The following is a 13,497-nucleotide window of genomic DNA, read 5'->3' on the forward strand; positions in this document are numbered from 1 at the left end:
CATGTCAGCATAAACAGTTTTATAAGGGTTTTTTTTTCTCTCTCTCTCTAAAAAATACTTCCGTCAAAAGAACATGAGTCATGGACTTTTGAATTGAGGGATTTCAACCATGATCAGTTTCTGAATGAATAACATGTTGATTCTTGAAAATCTTTCTTTCGGCATTGAAACTCTGAAAGTTAAATGTCATATTTACTTTTTCACACAATTAGATTTCATCCCACTTTAATCTTTGAAATGTATATAATCCAACCATTTGAATACTCTTTTTGAAATGTTCCCATTCTAGGATCTGTGAAGGAAGCTCAAGGCGGTTGTTACTCTTTCTTGCCGAAAAAGAAAAGTAGAGAACTTAACACACCCTTAAATAATTATTATTTAGACAATTGCTTCCACTTTAGGGTTGTGATGGTGTATTTCAGCCTGTGGGAACCATTGAAAGACATTTTCCTGTCTTACTGGGAGCATATTCACCCAGCTATCTGATCATTGAAAAGACTGATAGCAAAAGGTAAAAATTGGGAGCGTGCATGAATCTTGATCTTAAATTAAGTTAGGGATACTCAGATTTGCAATATAGGCCACGGAACACTTTACATCTTACCACAAAGATGTAAAAGTGTTGAGTGTGATCAATGCATTGTTGCCGTGAGGAGTTGAAATGTCAGGTTGTCCACCAGTTTGTCCTCTCTGCGGTCTGCCGGCCGGTGTTTGGCCCCCGGGGGCCTCGTCACGCGCACGTCTCCTCAGTCTCCCTCCCATCAGCCCCGGCAGACCGTCGGCAGCACAATTAAAGGCTGCGCCATAATGAAAGGGGCATTAGCAGAAGCAATTTATTTCCCAGCGCAGCGCCGGAAGGTTTCTCCTCAGTGCTGATATTCCAGCGCCGGCTTTGTGTGCCGTACTCGGCCATTATGGGAGAGAGGAGGAGGACACACACTGGCTGAACAAATGGAGTAGAGGAGGAGGAGGAGGAGGGGGCAACAAGGTGCAAGGCCATCTTTTACCACTCTTTAAAATCAATTCAAATTTGAATCTATTTTCTGCTTGTCCTTCTCGTCATTTTCCCCTCATCTTTTCGTCATTTCTCCGTCTGGTCTGTTTGTGCTTTTGCCCCTTTTCCCTTCTCCTGTTTTCTCCTCCGCTTGTTCTCGGCTCCCACCTTTTGCCTCTCTCCCCGCTCGACTGTAGCGGCCCCAGCACCAACACCAGCAGCAGCAGCAGCAGCAGCCCCACCTCCACCCCCGTTCTCCGGTTATTCCTGTGTTCATTTTGTTCCTCTGAAGTTTATTGAATTAGCGCAGACAGCTGAAACGCAGAAGATAAGAGAGGCGCTCTCCGTCCTCTCAGAGAAATGGTATTGCACCGCGGATGAGCGAGCTGTGTGTGCGTGTAGGAGGGGGAGGGGAGTCGATGCAGAGGTTATAGACAGAGGAAATGGGAAGCATTGTGTTTTGATGTTTCTCCTGAAGGAGCGATAAAGGCAGCCTGAGCCCAGCGGACGAACGCGTACTATTTTGTCTGCGATGCTCCGAATTTGCCGTTTCTTTAACTCAGTGCTCACTCAGGTATTTTTCTGTCTTTTGTTAAGTTCAGCTATGAAGTGATGAAGCACAGACGTAGATTCCTGTTGATTGAAAGCAAATGAAATATGTAAGACGACAAAGGAACATCTTTAAGAAAATCATTTTCTGAACACATTTATTTTACCTGTTACTGTTATGAATTGTGTGATTTTTCTGTTATATGTAGCTTGTCTGACCTGTCACTTTTGTCAAAATACTTTTCAAACTGCATCTTTAATGCGCTATTCAATATAATAATGTGTTTATCATCACGTCTGTTTTCCTTTTTGCTATAAAGAAAGAAAAACAGATGGAAATGACGTGTGGCGAGAACACTGGACATTTTGCTTCACTAATCACGAAATCGAAATAAAAATTTGAATTATTAGAAATAAAAAGAAGTCATTCTCAGGGGCCAAATTTTCATTACAAGCACTATTTACTCTTTGACTTATTTATGCTGACAGACTTCAAAGTAGAGGAGCGTCTTTTCACCAAAAATAGGAAATCTTTAAATTGATCATATTTGAATGTTTTAATTCTTACTGCTGGATTCTCAGGTCGATTGTTGAGGCAGCTCACAAAGCTGCTTCTAGAAATCACAATTAGCCCAACGTACAGTACAATATTTTTGAAATAAGAATTCATGATTTGGAAACTGGAACAAGACAAAGTTTAATCTTTGTTCTTCATAAATAGATGACCTAAAATAACCTATGACTGATTATAATTGTTAGCACGCTTTGAATTAATCTCCTGTGGAGCCGCTCCTCTGCGTGCCGTGTGCGTTATCAGGCCTCTGCAGAGCTCGATAAGGACACATTTATTTGAATGAAGATGACACGAAGCACAGAAACTCCCCTCAACCAGAGCGGAGGAACCGATTCATTCAGAAAAGACTTCAAGCGTTTTAAAAACACGTGTTTTGTGGTAACGTCATCATGTATGAGGAACAAACTTTAGATTCCCAGGCAGTAATTCTACCGCTTCTTTTGTTGTTTTTCTAAATGTGGTTTTAAACCACGAATCCATCATCTGGTCCTGTTTCATGCTGAAATGTGTTGAATTCATCAGGTGACTAGTTCTGGAAAGTTAATCGACTTCAAACGGTAGAATGTAGTCCGTAGGAAGACTTAATCCTGCTTCATGTAATGTGTCACAGTAAATTCACTTATTCTGCAGGTACAAAACAAAAGAAAAAACCTTTAAATGATATGGTATTGGATTTTGTTGGGAAAGTTTTATGCTCGATCCTGCTGCATCATTCTGGCGCGGACACTACAGCTCGCCGTCCTGCTGGAGTGACGAGTCGTGACCCTGTTTGTCATGTGTGAACTGCCGGGCTCAAGTTGATTAGCGGTCTATTTCCTCGTGTCCCCTTTGACCCCTGGAGGTTTTAGGGGCCTCCGTCCCTGCTTGTGGCTTTCATTGATTAGCGCAACAACTTCATTAACAATGGCGGAGCAGGAAGGATGAAGAGGAGGACGAGGAGGAGGAGGAGCTTGATGCTAATCCTCCAGCAGCAGGTGGCGACAGGTATAAGAAAAGAGCGGCGTGTGATTGACGTGTTCTTCTGTGGCGAGAAAAGAGGAAGGCTCCGAGGTCAACGACCTGATCAACTTGGCCAATATGAACCAGAACTTATAGGATTGAATTTAATTTGATTATTAGATGTTCTTTTCATGTGTGTATGCCTCATTGCAAAAAATAACGAACAGTTTTCTAGTTGTTAATAATGAGCATTTAAGTTTTATAAAGTTACGGGTGGGTGGTGTGCCACAACAGAAAAAAATTATTATTTAAATATATAATAATTAACAAACTTCAACAGCAAGATTTTAGGTAAAGGATCAAATTATCTAAACTGTTCTCCATTACTTAAACTAACTCACTTATCACGTCAGGTGTCGTCCCTCTTACTGTGATGACACATATCCTGGTGGCTCGCTGGTCCATCACAGGACACACACGGCGAGATGCTCACACTTTAACCATACAGGCAGTTCAGTTTCCAAAATCCCAATTTTATTGCAGTTACCCCTTTTCGACCAAACTGGTTCCAGGGCCAAATCGGGGCTAGTCCCAACTTTGAACCGGTTCCTTGTGTTCGCACCAACCGCGGCCCTGGCTCTGGCTCTGGCTCTGGCTCTGGCTCTGGCTCTGGCTCTGGCTTGTCTGGCTCCCAAAAACTGGGGCTTTTGAAAGTTTCTCTCTGGATGATTCATTCAACCCCTTCTGGGTTGAATGACAAGACGTTATCGTTCAAAGAGTACGGTGCTCGTAGATGACCTTAACCAGGGATCCCCAACCGTCGGGCTGCAACGAGAGAATAAAAAGTTCTATTTTGAAAGTATACTTTTAAATTTCTTGTGAGTCAGCATTGAGTTTTATTTTGAAAAACACTCCACTTCTGCCAGCGCTTATGTCCTTTGCTTACTTCTACTTCGCCTTAGTTTTTTAATTTATTTGTTTTTTTTAATGGATTGTTATGGCGTTTTATCAACACCATCTCTGCCAGTCCACGGCAAAATTATTTGTTTAAAACCGCTGGTACCCATGCTGGTTGCAGTGGGAAAAGCAGTTACATCCTCACACAAACATCTCAGACGGCATTCAACCAGTGAAATGTGAAAAAATAAAGGTGCTTCTCTTTTTTAAACCAAATAGCAGCCAGAATTGTGATTGAAAATCTCTGAAAACTTACTGGAGACTTCAAAGCATTCTTCTTTGGCTGAACTGAGTAGCAAAACATTACAAAGGCTGGCCTCTGCACCCAGAAACCACTTTAAAAACTTTACAATTACACAGTGAAACTCAACACGGGACACCTCAGAGTTCCTAAAAATGTAGAAGATGTGATACGATATGAAACTGAAGCCGTGGATGAGTTCATTTTTAAATGACTAAGTACAGAACACACGTGGCTCAGGTGGTGCAGAAGTTTATGCTATGCTCCCATGGTAATGTTGGTAGTTCGATCCCTATCTGAGGCTGTCCGTGTGTGGAAGTGTCCTCGGGCAGGAAACTGTGTGTAAAAGTGCTTTGAGATTGCTGAAAACAAATGTTCCTTGACCATAATTGGCTCAAGCGAGCTCTTATTTTCTTTTCCAGCTTGTTGAAACAGCTTCATGTTGCCCCTCTAATATATTAATTTATATACATTCATTCAGTTTTGTCCTGCAGTGATTGATTGCAGGATTTAGTTGTAAGTAATTCTAAAACGTTTGATAAGAGCGGCATTAGTCCGACAGCTTTTTTGGCCCTCCAGCTCGCAGCTGCAGTATGTTAGACCAAGTGTCTCGGGAGGTTTTCCAAAAAAGAAAAAGAAAAAAAAAAATACTCCGAGGCAATGTAATCAATCATAGTGATTATGTGGCATCCTTAAAGTGCTCGGCGAGGCTGAGAGTGACAGAGATGGCGACCTTCTTATCTGCTGCGAGTTAAGCGTGGCGTTTGAAGGAGCGAGCGCCGGCTGAACTTTGACTCCGTTTGCTTGTGTGTTTTTCCAAAAGGCCACGGAGCCAAGTGTGCTCAGTCAAATCAAATATCCTCCCACAGACATCAGAGAGCGCTCCTCCTCCCCTCCGTCTGTCTCTCTCCCTCTCATTTAGACTTACTTCCCTCCTTTACAAACATAACTGCAGGAGTTGATGCATTTTTGTGCTTTGTGATTTAGCCGTTTTTACACTTTGACTTTGAGTTTTTTGAGGGGCTTTGAAGATGATACATCTTAAGCTTGTCTCTTTTTAATTACCTTTTACATGATTTTGAGAGGCTACAAGTGTGTTCATACAGATTCTACTGTTAGTTGACCTTGACCACCAGTTTGTTAAATGATTAGTAAATCTTTGAGCTCAGGAAACTATAAAAATGTCTCACTCCAATTGACGGCGATCGTGAAGTTGTAAATGGAGGATTTTCTTCAGGTCTGGACAAATGAACTCTTGATTTTCTGGGGAAATCATAATTGGGAAACACTTTGCAGTGTGCTTCATCAGATATTTGCCAATGTTAAGATAAAAAGAGCACGTTTCATGTGAAAATCTGATATTTTCCCCCCCCACATGCACATCGGGCATAAATGACCTGCAGAAGTAAGAATGGAAAACAAAGCTGGAGAATAGACATGGTTTTAATGGCTTGATAAGTACATTTTCTCATATTTATCACCATTTTCCGATGTTGTAAATCAAAACAGCTGTTGGTAACTGTTCATGTAACGACCAAGTTTACCCAGTAGCCCAATAAAGAATCAAAAACAATTCCAAATTTCTTGGGGGAAAAAAAACAAAAAAACAAATTGACTTCCTGAGCACTGCAGTCTCTAAATGTTGTAATTAAAATAAATAGAAAGCTGAAGTGGCTCATACTGGCTCGAGCAACACTACACTTTATAATGAAAGCATGAATTAATTGGTGTCACAGTAATGTAATTTAGTTTCCCACATGAAAGACACATGCATGTGATTTCAAATCACTTATTTGAGCAACTGTTAAACTGTTGAAGCTAATTCCTGCTGTCACGTCGCAGCTGTAGGTGAGGAGAAGTTAATGCCTGGAGGTTTTTTTGTTCCTCCGGAGGATCACAGACATTTCTTCATCGGGCAGATATTTTGCAGCCGCAAACCTCGGTTTTGTGTCAGCTCCAATGTCATGGCGATTTCAGAGTGTGCTCCTGCCCTCCATGAGCGCATTAGCATTTCTCCTCTCCCCCCCGCCCGCACCCCCTCCGCAGTCTTCCCTCAGATGTCACGCCGGAGCTCAGACATGTTAACACGAACCTTCATGCTAACGCGGTTCAGCCCGTCACTGGAGGATATTCTTTTACCTGCTGCCGGAGCACAGGAAGACTTTTTCATTTTCACTGTCTCCGTTTACAATAGATCAGAGGCCTCTGCTGCTCTGCTGAACTCCTGAACTCCTGTATACATTACTAATGAACCTCTGGATTGTTATACAGTCATATGTTAACAGGAAAGACAGGAACTCTCTCTCTCTCCCTCTCGCTCTCTTTGTGTGTGTGTGCGTGAGAGACCAATGCATTACTATCATGAAGGTTTCTTGGCCTGGGCCTGCTCTAATTGATAGGGGCTGCTGGTATTTACTTACATTCTCCGGGTGGATTAAATCTCAAAGGAAAAGGGAGGAGATGGAGGTTGTTTTTCTCCTGGCTTTGTTTTAATATGCATGCTTGTGTGCGAGTGTGCGATGGGGGGAGTTGGTATGTATATATGACTCTGTGTGTGTCTGTTTTGTTATCCCATGTGGTTCTGCATTCGTCCTTTCCTCCATGACCAGAACTGTCGAATCCTGTAAAGCTGCATGACGTCCAGGCACCACAGAGCACCAAACCTAATCAGCTGCTACATTACAATGTATGTGCTCCTCTGCAGACTTAGGTTTGCTTGTGTGTGTGTGTGTGTGTGTGTGTATGGGAGCAACTGAGACTTATTTACTGCACACAGTCAATAGTAAATATCATTATCTTTGTGGCTAGTTTTTCATTTCATTCAGTGTGGTTAATATGTGGTTCCAGGTCTGCTTGGATAACTTACAAGCTGCAGAGCGGCAGAGCCGAGCGTGTGGAGGATGTATGAAATATGGAAAGGTCTAATGGCTTTCAAATATCTTATCACTGCAGGCTACGAGCAGGAAAATGCAAAAGCCTCCAGTTCGGTTAACTGGCTACAGCCTGGAAACACAATGCTACAAGTTACTGTTTACAGGGTGTAAAATACACCAGAGAAACATTACACGTTGTTACAAGCTATACCATCCTCTGACATCTTTTGTCACTCATTCATTTTAACTATATGGTGAGTCCTAAAACCTCAAACGGGTCTGAATTTGTAGATCTAGTTCCCCTGAAAGTTAATGTTTTACCTGATTTTCCAGTTTGTTCTTTATGAAGGTTTGTGCGCACTCTGGCTCACTAAATGTATACACTGAATTACACAGTATTTTTTCTGATGTAATTTATACTGTGTCCCCCTGGTGGGGCATCAATTTAAGAATTGGGAAGCGGTCGTCGTCGGGACAGAAACGACATCTCGCAATAAAACTAACCAAGACGACGGTGAAGTTTCGAATAACTTACTGCGGCTAAACTTTTGCGAGGAAGCAGCCAAACACTAATCAATCAATACACTGTACAACTTCTGTGGGAACCGAGCCATTTGGAAAACATTTCGATGTTTCTGAAAAAGACTTTCCTCCCAAGATTTTCAACTCAGACCTTCCAACTTTTTCCAGTGATTTTTAATCCACGTTCAAATTATGTGATAGAGACGAGCATGCTGCCTTACCGGCTGATTGGTCCATTAATCTGATCTCCCAGCCTGTGGTTTCGCTGACATCCGATCAGATGATCAGTAATGTACACTTAAATGGAGAAAAGGGGCTGTTTCATGTAAAAAGTGAGCAGGGCACTCTGGAATACTGCCTGTGCAGTCATCTTGGTTTCAGAGAAGTTGTGTTTTCACTGTTTACATCGGAAAGTTTTACTCTGGAAGCCGTTCTCAGAAATGTTGTTTTCATAGACTCCCAATGTAACGAACTACCTATTTTTCTTCAATTTCTTGGATTGCCAAGATAAGATTAGATGGCATGTTAATATGTGCCTTTAGATACTTTTTCCAATCTATTGATGTAAAACTAATTGAATAATTCAGTTGTGTTTTTATTGAGGGACTGGGATGACTCCAACAGCACGGTTGGCTCTCAGAAATGCTCATTTGTTACTCCCCATAGCAGAGGTTCCCAGCCTTTTTTGTCCCCCTCTGGAATCCCTACAGATTGCTTTGAAGAAAGGCTTCGGACCCTCTCTCTGATCTTTACTGTGCCAAAATATCCCATATTCCTTTGACAATTTAATGTTGCAGCCGCAGAGAGGGCACGGCATTCAGACTGATGGGGTCCTGGACCCTAATATAACCCACTGCTTTGTAAGCTACTGTATTGCATTCACTGCAGACATACATCAGGATGTCCAGGTCGGCTCATCTCGACATTGAACAGCCTCTCAGCATTTGAACGGAAGCCTTTATTAGCCTCTATTAATCGGCTCCATATGGGACAGTAAAATGTGGAAATGGCTCCCAAAACGAGAACCCTCCAAACTCTGCCCTTGTAAATAACGTTTTCTTTGTGCAGAAGTGCCTGTCCGCCGTATTTCTGTTAATGACGTCCCCTCCGGGCTGCCAGCCTTTTGATTTCATCCGCCTGTGTTTTCCGACGCCACGTCTGAGCACATGCGAGTTAACCCCGTGTTTATGTGCGCGCATGCTTGTCAGGTTGGAGATTGCAGGGTTGATTATGTGTCTGATGCTGTCGACGGAGTGACATCCCTTCTAATGAAATAATGGTCTAGTGGCAGAGTGCTGCAGGATTGCACATTGTAGACTTCAATTACAGACAAGACATTTTTTTTTCTTCTCTCCTTTTAGTTAGAAAAAAACGACAGGTTTTTCTCCCTTTTAACAGACGAGCTGACAACAAACAAAACAGGCCGAATAAAGAAGTTTTTTTTTTTTTTTCTTTCCCAGCCATACTTGGGTCTAAGTGTTTTTTCTTCAGATAATGGATGGAAGAGATATGGGATGCCTCAATTCACCGTCTCTTTAGCCAATCTGAAGGCCCCAAACATCCATTGCCCTTCTCGTGTCCACAAATCAGCCAAAGCACTGGTTGTTTTCCATCCCGAACCCCAAATTTTGTGTTGGTATAATGCCTTCTCTTTTCTTTGAGATGCATTTAGCATCCGCTACAGGCATTATTTTGTGCAGCGTATAATTTATTTTGCACAACAAATGGCCGCTTTAAGGTTCCAGTCTTTCTGCCGTGTCCCTTTTGCCATCGGGTGTGAAATTGGCATATATTTCATAAAGAGCCGCTTCTGTATTGGGCACACTTTTTAAAACATCACAAAAGTGAAAGGGGCTGATGTATTGAGTGAAAGCTCCATTTAAAGAGAGAATGATGTACAAAATTATAAAAAAATACTAAGTAGAGCCCAGGGCAGACATCAAAAACAAACCAAAGAAGTGGATCACTTTTCTGTTTGTAATGGGTCAGAAAACACATTTTTAAGAATTTCTACACTGTTTTTGATAATGCTTCAAGTTGAAGCCACAGGTGTTACAGTTTTGACAAAATATTCAAGTGTATTCTAAGGAATATTAATGGTACTAGTAAAATCCTGTCAGAATTACCTTCTAATTTAACTTTCAAGTTTTTCTTTCACAAATATTCGCAATGCGATCGCCAGTTGTGTGTAGTTATCTCATCAAAATCGTCGTTGAAATGCAAATCTGATCACCGAAGCTTCGTTTCCACTTGAATACTAAATGCCGAACTGAGTAAAACAAACGGGCTGCATTGAATGTGGGTAGAAAATGTGAATTTTTCAGGTAGAGGAGAGACTAAATTTAATCAGCATTGAAGAAAATGTTCGCATGATCATCAGCAACTTGCCTGAAGGAAAGTGAAATGTCGGCATATTAGATATTAGTCGAAAAGTTCCACCCCCCGAACTTGAAGTGTGACTTCAGAGAAGGTGGTACAGTGTTTTCTGATTGTAGTTGTGTCGTCGTCTCATCCTTAAGTCCTACTCTTAACACCTTCTTCATCCTCTCTCTGTTTTCAGGGTGGACCCGATTCCTTACGACACTCCCAAACCAGCAGGGCACACCAGGTTTGTGTGTGTTTCAGACACACACTCGCGTACAGATGGCATCCAGATGCCCTACGGCGATGTGCTGCTGCACATGGGCGACTTCACCGAGCTGGGTTTGCCCTCAGAGGTTAAGAAGTTCAACGACTGGCTAGGTACTAAACCTCTTAATACACACACACACACACACACACACACACACACACACACACACACACACACACACACACACACACACTTGGCTGCACGCTACGGGACGTACACATTCACGCTCTCACTCCACTGACATGCCTTAATGAGCAGGGAGCGCACCAGAGGCACGAGACGAGGTGCGTGCTTCACTGGTAACCAGACACACACAATGAAACCCCCCCCCCGTTGACCCCCCCAACTGCTGTGCTAAAGTGTCCAGTTTAACCCTTCTGACCTGACACCCTGGCTCAGTTAACCTACGACCCCCCTCGCTCGGGCTCCATGCTGTGGGTGGGAGCTTTGGCTGCATGAGTGTGTGTGTGTGTGTGTGTGGCGCGTGTGTGGTTTCAGTGTTTCGTCTACGGACCCCGATGAATGCGAAGCATTTCAGTCAGTCAAATGTAGTCATGTTTCACACTCGAGTAAGAAAAAAAGCACACACACGCCGTCTGATGTTCTCAGTAAATCAATATGTGCCACCCACCACTCTGACCTGTAACGTCTGAAGTCTGAAGAGTTTTCAGTTGTTCGTATTAGCTTGTTGATCAGCTCTGAGCGAAAAACAAAGAACTTGCCCCTTCTAACGCTGACGCAAACCTTTAGCATTTCTGTTAATCTCACATTTCAAGCTGTTTTGAGATAACTCTTAAGACAATCCTGAAACTTTTCTTTGGCCAACCTTCTGCCTGCATGAACCAATATCCGACAAACTCGAGAGAAAAATTCATGCACGTCGTAAGGCTTTGTGAATCCGCTTCCTGAACAAATACAGAGTCAGAAACACCGAAGAAAACTACAGTCAGAAGCTTCTCATTGAGTCGAGTACAGAAACACTCTTTCTCCCTCTGTTAACAGGTTTTGCATGAGTCTCATTGACGAATGAGTTAAATGCAATACAAAAACACTTCATCAAACAACTGGAAATGCAGTTTGTGTTCTCGCTAAATGAGGGTTCACAAGTTTACACAGATGAAAGTGGACACTGGTTCAGGAACTCAGATTGGTCGTGACATTTATCATTAAAGTGCTGCTTGAAAGCTGAAATGTACGCTTTCAGCTGGAGGGAAAATGTTCATGTTCCTCATTAACCACGATGGAAACAGTGCAGTTTCTGGTGGTAAACAGTGAAGCAGTTCACCAGTTGTGTCTGAAGAGAACAGCTAATTTTTTTCAAACTGTCCTGACTTACTTTTTATTTTTTCCACTGTGAAAATCATTAGAAGGAAAAGTGTGAGCTGCTTAAAGCGGTGCTGCTCTCAAACTCTTATGATTTGAGTATCAAACACTTGCCCCCTGTAGAGTTGAAAGGTGGTTGTCAAAGTTTTGCCTCTGCGAAAGACGACAGCAGCTGCAGTCAGTCGGGATTCACAGCAGTTACAGTAGATTCCAGTGCTGACCCAGATTCTACAGCACAAGAAGGGGGAAGAAAAAAAAATCCAGTTTAGAAAAACTTCTCAAACGACTCCTGCAGCATCATCCACTTCTCCAACTCAACAAAACTTCACTGAAAACACGTCTCGCACTCCTCGTCTCGTCTGCTCATAACCTCCTGTTCAGATTCTCCACTATGAGAAGACTGATTAAAGAGTTAACACCGAGATAGAGAATACCAATGCTACATTCATTGCCCCCTTGTCCCACTTTGGTAAAAAGTCAGAGAGACATTTTTTAACACCTTGTAACGCAGCAGCAATGTTAGTGTCCAATTCATCTGAATTAAGGCCTTACATGACCAATAGAAAATATGGTTCAGTGTCTCCTCGTCAGCTGATTGATGTCTGTTGGGAGTTCAGATGAACTTGAGCAAATGTGACAATGTTCCTGACCAAAGCTTGAGTTGTGATGTGGTCTGGTGTCGTACAGTGAGAAAGGTTCGCAGACAACTCTGGTTTCGATGGTGAAACCACTGACAGGATGAGAATATAAACTCAAATAGCACAGTTTGACAGGTAGTATGAGGCACAGCTAATAACTACCAGTAAAATTAAACTGACATGACCATGAAAATTACGAAGTACTGCAACAGAAACCACGTTCACACACTCCTTCTACTTCCTTATTGCACTTTTTCCTGTATATACAGTAAATGCTACTAGGAGCATTGCTCCATTCTTTGGCTCTGTTTGTTCAAGCCCTGACTCTTGAAGTGTGTCTGTAAATGAAATTCTCCCCAGTTTCTAAAATTCTTGGTGCATAAAACTCTGGTAGGCTGGTAATTATAAAAACATGCATCCCCTCGCTGTCTTCTCTGGGGCCGGCAAAGTAGTTTCCAAATATCGTCACACATGGAAGAAGGTCAATTAACCCCATTTGAAGCCAATATCTATTGCAGTTTTTCTCTAAAGGGTGTAAAATTGAGTGTATTTTAACACTGAAATCATCAAATGCTTGAATTTACTATTCAATAAGATTAATATACATTCAGTTCGTTCTTATGGTAGATTATTAGCTCCAATTCTCATTTGGACAAGTAGTCTGTTATATTCTGAATCTCTGGGTAGAGAGGATGACATTTCTGTGGTGAAAACTGGCTCATCGCTGCTTTAGGGGGTCAACCCTTCAGATGAAGGTCTAATCCTGTACCTGCCGTACAGAGAGGTTACCTGGGGATTGAACAATGAGTACAGAGGAAAAACTGATAGCGCCATCGCATCCTTTAAATACATGAGTAAGCATGACAAACTTAAGTAGCTTTGATTGTAGCTTAACTAACAGGACTGTTAATGTGTTTACATGTTTTTCTGTTCATTCCACTGATTCTGTCACTTAAAGGTGCTGTAGGCAGGATTTTGCTAGTCAATGCTAATTTTTCTGTTTCTTTGGATTAAATATTAGAGTATCCATTGATAATCCTTTAGGAGTGTAGCATAATTGCACTACCGCGAGGGCGCAGCGTTTCAATCTGTCTCTGTCCTGAGCTGAAAAGGAATCTCGACAGCTCCAGGTATCTTTGACCAATCAGAAGAGCCCATGAGGCTCTAACCGTGATTGGTCGAGGGCGTTTGTCGCACGTTCTTGTGGGAGGGGCTTAACTTGCGTAAGGGCGTGATGTCAGAGAAAACAGGACAG

At 42.3% G+C, this 13,497-nt stretch overlaps 1 protein-coding gene across 2 annotated transcripts in view; it reads left to right on the forward strand.

Annotated features, from left to right (window-relative positions):
* The window catches only part of mpped2a (metallophosphoesterase domain containing 2a), a 79,654-nt gene that overhangs the window by 17,492 nt on the left and 48,665 nt on the right, over window positions 1-13,497 (forward strand). For both annotated transcript variants that reach the window (XM_030095753.1, XM_030095760.1), the window contains exon 4: window positions 10,210-10,391. In XM_030095753.1, coding sequence (XP_029951613.1) covers window positions 10,210-10,391 — 182 coding nt within the window. The remainder of the gene's footprint in view (window positions 1-10,209; window positions 10,392-13,497) is intronic.

Source organism: Salarias fasciatus, chromosome 1, assembly GCF_902148845.1.
Source record: "Salarias fasciatus chromosome 1, fSalaFa1.1, whole genome shotgun sequence".
Classification (NCBI taxonomy): Eukaryota; Metazoa; Chordata; class Actinopteri; order Blenniiformes; family Blenniidae; genus Salarias; species Salarias fasciatus.